Genomic DNA, 9,303 nt, shown 5'->3' with positions numbered 1-9,303 from the left:
TTTGGCTATTGTGGACATTGCAGGTATGAACATTGGGGTGCATGTGCCCCTTCTTTTCACTACATGCTCTATTTTTAACATCCTGAGGAACCTCCACACTGTTTTCCAAAGTGGCTGTACCAACTTGCATTCCCACCAACAGTGTAAGAGGGTTCCCCTTTCTCCAATTTATTGCCAACATTTGTTGTTTCCTGACTTGTTAATTTTTGCCATTCTAAATGGTGTAAGGTGGTATCTCAATGTGGTTTTGATTTGAATTTCCCTGATGGCTTCTGCCCATTTTTTGATTGGATTATTTGTTTTTTGGGTGTTGAGTTTGAGAAATTCTTTATAGATTTTGGGTATCAGCCCTTTATCTGAAATGTCATTTGCAAATATCTTCTCCCATCCATTGGTTGCCTCTTAGTTTTGTTGACTATTTCCTTTGCTGTGCAGAACCTTTTTATCTTGATGACGTCCCAAAAGTTCATTTTTGCTTTTGTTTCCCTTGCCTTAGAGACCTGTCTTGCAAGAAGTTGCTGTGGCTGAGGTTGAAGAGGTTACTGCCTATGTTCTCCTCTAGGATTTTGATGGATTCCTGTCTCACATTGAGGCCTTTCATCCATTTTGAGTTTATCTTTGTGTATGGTGTAAGGGAATGGTCCAGTTTCATTCTTCTATATGTAGCTGTCCAATTCTCCCAGCACCATTTATTGAAGAGACTGTTTTTTTCCATTGGATATTCTTTCCTGCTTTATTGAAGATTAGTTGATCATAGAGTTGAGGGTCCATTTCTGGGTTTTCTGTTCTGTTCCATTGATCTATATGTCTGTTTTTGTGCCAGTACCATGCTGTCTTGGTGATCACAGCTTTGTAATATAGCTTAAAGTCAGGCATTGTGATGCCCCCAGGTTTGTTTTCCTTTTACAACATTCCCCTGGTGATTTGGGGTCTTTTTTGGTTCCATACAAACTTTAGGATTGTTTGTTCCAGCTCTGTGAAAAATGTCAGTGGTACTTTGATAGGGATGGAATTGAAAGTGTAGATTGCTCTGGGGAGCATAGATATTTCAACGATGTTTATTCTTCCAATCCATAAGCATGGAATGTTTTTCCATCTCTTTGTGTCTTCCTCAACTTCTTTCATAAGTGTTCTGTAGGTTCTAGAGTATAAATCCTTTACCTCTTTGGTTAGATTTATTCCTAGGTATCTTATGGTTTTTGGAGCTATTGTAAATGGAATTGATTCCTTAATTTCTCTTTCTTCCATTACATTGTTAGTGTACAGAAGTGCAACTGACTTTTGTGCATTGATTTTGTATATTGCCATGTTGCTGAATTGCTGTATGAGTTCTAGCAGTTTGGGGGTGGAGTCTTTTGGGTTTTCAACATAAAGTATCATGTCGTGTGAAGAGAGAGAGTTTGACTTCTTCCTTGTCAATCTGAATGCCTTTTATTTCTTTTTGTTGTGTGATTCCTGAGGCTAGGACTTCTAGTACTATGTTGAACAATAGTGGTGAGAGTCGGCATCCTTGTCATGTTACTGACCTTAAGGGAAAAAGCTCTCAGCTTTTTTCCCAATGAGAATGATATTCGCTGTGGGCTTTTTATAGATGGCTTTTATGATACTGAGGTATGTGGAGAGGACTTTGTGCTGGGAGTCCAGGGATTGGCTCATTTACAGATATTTACCATGTCATTATATACATGTATTCTTTCCAAATGAAGACACATCTGAACACTGGTTATTTCTGTCTCATTTATGGAGATTAAGACATTTGAGCATTTCCTTAAAGACCTTTATAGAAAGGTCAGACCTTGTTTGAAGCCATGAAGCACCAGAGCAGAGTTAGTCTAACTAGAACTGGGTTCCCAGGTGGAGCCAATATAAACCACTAGAGCTGAAATTTGGTCCTACCCAAGGATGGAAGTCCTAGTGACCTCAGTTAGCACTCAGTGAGTGCTCCCAGGCAATCTGCTATTGGGCAGCAGATTAAGTACACATTTGTTTAGCACCAATAACAAACATCAACTAAGGGCTTACTCTGTACTAGAAATGGTAAAGACAACAGGGCCACAGAGATGAGCACATGGGCCATGGGGCCAGCTTTCACAGAACCTAGACTCCTGAGATGTCCCATGCAAACATGGACTGCAGGTTCCCGTCATAATTATGTAGAGATCACTTACATGCATGAATATACCCAGGAATGTTCAGCTAAAATGATTTGAAGAGCTTGCTATCCTTTCACACCTAAGTTGTCAACAACCTGCTTATTTGCCATTTTCCAAAGATTTGGATGTTTTATGCACTTTCCTGCTTATGCCAGAAATGGTTTTTGTTTTTGTTTTCTGCACTCTGAGCTGCCAAGGGTGGGGATCTTGTCTATGAGTTATTTGTGTGAACTATACCCAGGAAGTTCCTCTGCCCCCATAGACTTCAACAGCTCATCAGTGTGTGACCCTAATGGTCTTTATTTTTACTTTACTTATACTATTTCCTTCACTGAGAACAATCTAGACATGAATACCCAAAACAAAAAGGAAGATATAAATACCAAAAAATAATAGAATAGAATATGAGAGCTGTAAGGACCAAGCTCTTCACTTCAGATAAGAACACTGAAATCAAGCAGTTAGAAATATGCCAAGGTAACAGAACTGCTCTGTGGCAAAGCAGGCCTCCTAGTTTCTGGGCCACAGCTCCAACTACTGACCAGTGACCACTGCCTTCTGCATCCTCCCCTAGTATTTATCCCACCTGCAACATTTCTTTAAAATAAATATTAAATCTTTGTGGTGCTTCACATTTTTCAAGGTGTTCTCACATTTTTTTCATGCAGTTCTAATGACCATCCTGTGAGATCAGCCCAGATGTAAAACCTGAAATGAGTTGATTAAGGTGACATTGCCTGTTGGTGGCAGAGTCAAGACCTGAATTCAAATTTTCTCCCTCCCTTCTACATTGAAGAAGACAGGACTCCCTGCATTAGATAGGCACCTGACCTCCAGCTGCTGGAGTCAAATTGTAATGTGCAAAGTATATGGTGAGGGGATTTCAGAATCCAAGACAGATTCTGTCTGAAAAGGTCAAAGATAACTTGGCTATGGGCATGTGCTACATGGAGGATGGGGGGCACCTAGAGCCCCTGACATGACCCCAAAACACTCATTTGGAAACCCTAGACTGAGTCAGAATAAGACACAGAGACTTTTCACACCACATGAGGCAAGGTTTGTAGCATGAAGGTTTATGTCTGGGCAGGACAAAAACATGATTGACAGAAGTATAATTAAGGAAATTCCATCCTTGGACAATTATGGACATAAGTTGAAAATTAAAAGTTTTGGAAAAGAGAGCTGTAGAGACATCCCATAACAAATGAACTAGAAATTGCAAATAGAAAGAATTTGGCCACTTAATTCTACACCAGGAGCATCAAGCAATATTATGAAACTGATCCTGGGGAAAGAAAGCAATCACACAGCTTTTTTTTTCAGTTATAATTTCAGTTATAGCTGTTCCTCATGCTGAGACCCGCATCCAGGATGTTTTATCTTCCCTGAGCACACACTTACTAGATGGAGGATAGATCTGACCACCAGAAATGGGTGGGAACAGGAGGAAAAGTAGGAGGAAAACAGGACAGTAAGAAATTGTCACAGACCATTCCCAAAATGGATAAGCAGCATGTGCATGTCTGACCCAACAACTGCCACAGGGGAAAATAAGTGCAGTACAAATTCAAGATGGAAAAACAATAAACAGAATGCATGGTTTTGATTTCTAGCTCTCTGGCTTACTCCTTGGCTGTACCAGCTGATTTTGTCATAATGTAAATCAAGGATAAAAGAGAGCCACAGAGAGAAGAACTTTTTGTTTAATACCTGCCAGGAAACCTACAGGGTATTCTGAAACCATGGCAACAAATAATCTCTTTAAAGGACTTCCTCATCTCCTGGCTGCGGAAAGCATATATCAGAGGATCAATCACAGAATTACACATGATGAGTATGAGGTACATATTAAAGTAAGACATAAAGCAAGAACAGTAGAGGTTCTGGGGACAAGAAATCATCAAAATGAGATGGAGAAAGAATGGAGCCCAGCACACGATGAAAATGCCTAACAGCATGGTCAGGGTGACAGCACCTTTCATGCTGGTCATTTGCCGCACAGAGCTGTATCCACGCAGAGCTGTTATCTGTTTGACATGAGTCCGTGCCAGGAGGAACATGTGTATATACAGAGACACCATGAGGAACAACATGGTGAAGAACATGGAGATGAGGCAAATGATTACATAAGTGGATTCATAGTAAATGATGAAAACAATGCCACAGCTTGTGCAAAAGGTCCAGATACACATGATAATCACCCCAGAACGCTTTACTGTCATAATGTGGTGGTAGCGCAGAGCATAGAAGATGGTGACATACCTATCCACTGCAATGGCCAGCAAACTGCACATGGAGGCCACCACAGAAATGCAGATCATGGAGTCAAACACATTGTCAATGTGACGTACAGAGGCATCTGCTATCATCAGGTGCTTATTATTTATTAAGTATATGGTGATGGTCTCCCATGTGTTAGACATGCTCACTAGCATGTCAGCTACTGCTAAACTGCACACAAAGAAATACATGGGGGAGTGCAAGTTCTTGTTCTTCACTATGGCACCTATGACCAAGATGTTCTCCAAGAGGCTGATGAGACCCAGAGTCAGAAACACCTCAACAGCAATGCCCATCTCTTCGCATGATGAAGACTTGTTCTTGACATTTGGTCCTGAAAGGTTGCCTTCTGTGGCATTCAGGTTGAGATCCAAGAAAAGCAGGTGAAATGAGGAATTCATTGCTCTTCTTCTTGGCAACAAATTTACTGTAAAACAGGTTTTAATTCATGATTCAGAGAGGTGAACAGTCTACCAAAGAAGTACTACAGCATGCCAAAAGCATGCAAACGTAAGAACGAGGTTAAATGGACTCAAAGCATTAGCATGAGGCTGGTGTGCCCCAGTCTGTCTGGATCCCTGGAATCGTGTCCCTCCAACACACAGGCTTAGAATTTTCACCAGCCTCCTCTGCCTTCCTTACTTTGGGCTCCCATTCTTTCACATACCTCTTACTGGAGTGACCATACATTTCAGTGTGCCCAGGACAGTTTCACTTTTTATGCTTATTGTCCTAGTACCCAAGTTTGCTCTCAAATACTGAACTCACAATCTACAAAGTTCCTTGCAGTCTGAGTTTTACATTTCTGATGCTACTGCACTGCATTTTTCTCAAGTGAGCACAGATTTCTGAAGGATTGACAGGTCCTCTTTCTCTCTTAAGAAAGAAAGATAGGTGCCTTCTCAACATTTGTCCTCACACTTCTTTTTTTATATATATTAAATATTTTTAAATTATTTAAATTCAATTAGCCAAGGTATAGTATATCATTGGTTTTTGATATCACACTTCTAAAATCCACTAGGACTCAGTGTCCCTAGATGTAACTGAGCTAGCCACAGTGATCTGTTAATTTGAGCATAACCACATACACAAAGTTACTCTCTTCAATGCGTAAATTTAAGTTGCACACATGTGTTAAAATTGGAGCTCACAGAATGTTGTTTTCCTTTAATATTTTCCCTGACTTCTGCATTTGAAATTCCACAAAGTCTGATTGACAGATAGTCTCATAAATTCCACAGAAGCACGGTACAAAGTAACAAGGGATTTAAATTTGCCAGATACTAGAGCAAGATACTTAACTCCTTTGTTGCTCAAATTCTCTCCCATGATTTATATTCAAAAATGCCTTTGCCCTCCAAACTCAGAGCACATCTGGGGAGAGAGCTACAATATCTGTCAGCATTCTCATCATCAATAAAAAGTATTTATTAACCTGTAATCACTTGCTATTTATGTCTAGTTCTATCTCAAAGATATCGACAAATTATATTATATTAAACATCATATCAAGCTGTTTAAATATCCAATTAACTCTCTTCCACATGTAAGTTAGGCATGATTTTCCATTCCTTTTGAGGCAATTTTAATAGAAAGTGTGGCTATTTACCAGTGCTCTCTCGCGCCTCTTCTCTTGCGCAGCAGCCCTTGGGCTCCTCACTGGGAATGCTGGCTCAGCCTGGGCACCTGGCATCCACCAGCTAAATGCCATCACCCTAGGACAGGATCCTCTGAACCAAGTGCTAAGGCAGCTTGAGTCTCAGTCACAGCTCCCTTGCCTTTATTCAGCGTGGCAGACCCGCCTCCCTGTCTCCACCCCTTCTGGACCTGAGTCTATGCCTTCTCTCTTCTGAGTCTTGGGCTGAGCTACCACCTAGTGGTTAGAGACAGAGAGCATACCAGTCCTGGCAGCTCTGGCCATCATTCTTTGGAGCTCTAGCGACACTGCATATAACAGTGTTCTCCTGCTTGTAGAAAATCCTTCCCCAAAAGTGCATTCAAATGTGTTTTCTAGCTGGCTGTTCTTGACATTGCTTCTCTTCTCTTTCTGTTATGCACTGATGAAAATGCACTGATGAAAATGATGATAGTGTGACAGCTCAGCTTCTCCCATCCCTGTTAAGTCCTTCTATCCAGGACAGTCAGTCACTGGTTCCTGGGAAACCAGAGCCTGGGAAGCACTCAATTGTGACCATGATACACACCCTCTTGTTGGCCCAAGACTGCCACTAGAGCAAAAGGAGAAAACAGATTTTCCCCTGGCCCAATATCCTGGCTTTTAGCAATAGTTTCTAGACCTCTGCTACCTAAAATACTGACCTCTGCTCCCAAAAGGATCTTTATTACACGGCCCAAGAGATAGATGCACAAATGCCTGCCAGGATGGGCCCAAGGCCAAAGTGCATGGGGCTGTTTACTATTAGAGATGTGACGGGTGCTTCACACATGATCAGACAACCTTTCCAACAAGTGTAAGTATATAAGGCCACAAACTAGGTGGTCCAGTGATACTGGACTAGTGCTATTTTGAGATCCACAGAATGGAATATTGTGAAGAGATTTCTTTTGCTGGGAATAGTGCTTGTATATGCAAAAGGAATGACTGATAAGACATAAGAAGATTCAGAAATTCTCTATTTGTTCCTCATATCCCAGATCAGAGAAGGCTCTGAAGAACATTCTCATTCTCATAAAGTGGTGAAACTAGAGATTTCTCTTAAAGATAATTGTCTGTACTACATGGTGTGGCTGCCTTTGATGCTGGTCATATGGTGTGTGCCCTATATGCAGATACTCTTTTGAGTGCTGTACATGAGTTGTTTTCTTAATATTTAGAGAATCCATAGTAATTCAGTCCTATTACCATTCCCATTTCACAATGCATTGAAAGGTTACCTGGCAGCTCCAAGTTCCCAACACTGGAAAGAAGCACAGTTGGGCTTGAATCCTGGCAACCTGAGTCAAGAGCCACTTACCACCTCTTTTCTTTTTGATGATAGTCATCCTAACAGGTATGAGGTGATATCTCATTGTGGGTTTGATTTTCAGCAAACTCTTATTGTAAGTCATTGCTGTGCTGAAGCCTATATTAAATGTCGTCATGCGTCCAGCCAAGGGGACTTAGAGTCCTGCTGCAGAGGCAAAACTTATCTAATGAAACACCGAGAGAGCAAGGCACAATTAGAGAAAGATAGATTACAGTGTTTTTAACTCCAAGGTTTACAAAACATTTTCCTATATTAACTCACTTGATCCTCATAGCAACCCTGAGAGGTATTAGTGTTATTGCCATTTTCATAGTTGGAGACTTTGAGGCTCAGAGAAGCTGAGTGATTTTCTGATATCACTTGACTAATAAGTGGTGGTACCAGGCTGTTGAGGCCAGGTCTTCTCATTCCCAAGCTCATGCCCATATACACATACATGCCAATGTTCATGTAGGGACAAAAGACAGTGGAGTCCTAAACATGCACCAGATTTCCTGTGAACATTTATTGAAAGCCTACCATGTTCTGCATGTCCAGATTCTCAGCAAATTCTCCCAGAAACCCAGTTAGTCAATATGCTTACCACCAGCTTACAGATGAGGAAACTGAGGCTCAGAGCATTTGTGTGAGTGACTCCTTCACTGGTGATGAAACCAGGAACTTAATCCAGCTTTTAACCATATCTATGCTTAACACAGAGTCTAATGTCTTCAATATTGTGACTCAGTCACATGCTGTAGAGGAGGAAACTCAGGACTCCAGAGGCTGGTCAGAGAAGAGCACAAGGAGGACCAAAAGCAAAGTAGGTGAGAGGCGAACAGGCAGAGGCAGGTAAGGGGAAGCATGACCAGGAGCATGAGGAGGGCCACTGAGGACAGTCACAGGTGGGAGCAGTGCAAGCACTCCAAAGGCATGCCCACACTGAGATGGGAGGAACTGATTTCTTTGAGGATCAGAAGGAATGCCAGATGACTGGAGCTTCCTGTAACCTAAGGCACTGGGAAGGGGACAGGGCTGGACCATGCATTGTTTTGTAGTTTGTGGTGAAGTCTTAGGCCCTCATTCTAAGAGCAGTAGGAAGCCTTGCAAGGTCCAAGCAAATCAATGCAGCCATGATGAAGAGATGGAACCAGAGGACCTCACGAGTGAAGAAGGCTGTAAGTCAGTGGAAATGCCTCACAATGAGACAAATAGATCCCTGGGCTGAGTGTCTTTATCCACCCAGTGAGTAATCAGGCTGAATATGCTTGGACCAAACTCTTCACAGTAGCAGCAAAATTATAAAGTGGTCCTTGTGGACTCACCTGCACACCAAAGTTGGCCCTGAATAAATAGACACTGGACAGTACAACACTTAAAATCACACCAACACTACTGCATTCCTTCCTCAAGTAAGGAAGGGAGAATGTGGAGTTTGGGATTTGGTGTGGAGTTTGGGTCTTTTTAAATTTTTTGTTTATTTGTTTGTTTTCACTGTTTTCAGGTTTATTTTGTTCTGACCACCAGAAAAACATGGTCTCTCTAATGCCATGCCACATCCAGCTATGTAACTCAAGATTCTGTAAATCCTTGGGGAGGGTAATTTTTAAAATCCTGTGCATCTCTCAACTTTAAACAAGATTCAATAACCATCTTTCATACTTAGTATAAAGCTAAGAATCTTAGAGAAAGAAAATGAATAGAGAAAGTCCTTTCCTTCTAGAAGCATATAAATCCTAATAAGCAAATTGAACTCATTCAATATATTTCTTTTGTAGGATACTTGTGTTGCTCACTGGAGGGGCACATGGAGATTTCTTAGCCCAACATTCAGGTAATCATTGGGAAGATAGCCACAATATCTGGGGAGGAAGTTCTCTTTGTCAGGTTTTTTTTTT

The 9,303-nt window shown here is 41.3% G+C and overlaps 1 protein-coding gene across 1 annotated transcript; it reads right to left on the bottom strand.

The window, feature by feature from the left end:
* Positions 1-3,208: 3,208 nt before the first annotated feature.
* MC5R (melanocortin 5 receptor) lies at positions 3,209-6,798 on the bottom strand. The gene is made up of 2 exons (XM_006744833.3): positions 6,049-6,798; positions 3,209-4,863 (listed from the first exon to the last, which is right to left on the bottom strand). The coding sequence occupies exon 2, from the start codon at positions 4,835-4,837 to the stop codon at positions 3,860-3,862; it is 978 nt and encodes a 325-aa protein (XP_006744896.1). The 5' UTR covers positions 4,838-4,863; positions 6,049-6,798; the 3' UTR covers positions 3,209-3,859.
* Positions 6,799-9,303: the final 2,505 nt, after the last annotated feature.

This window comes from Leptonychotes weddellii, unplaced genomic scaffold (assembly GCF_054177405.1).
Source record: "Leptonychotes weddellii isolate Sample4059 unplaced genomic scaffold, ASM5417740v2 HiC_scaffold_3820, whole genome shotgun sequence".
Lineage (NCBI taxonomy): Eukaryota > Metazoa > Chordata > Mammalia > Carnivora > Phocidae > Leptonychotes > Leptonychotes weddellii.
This window is presented reverse-complemented; position numbering and strand designations above follow the sequence as displayed.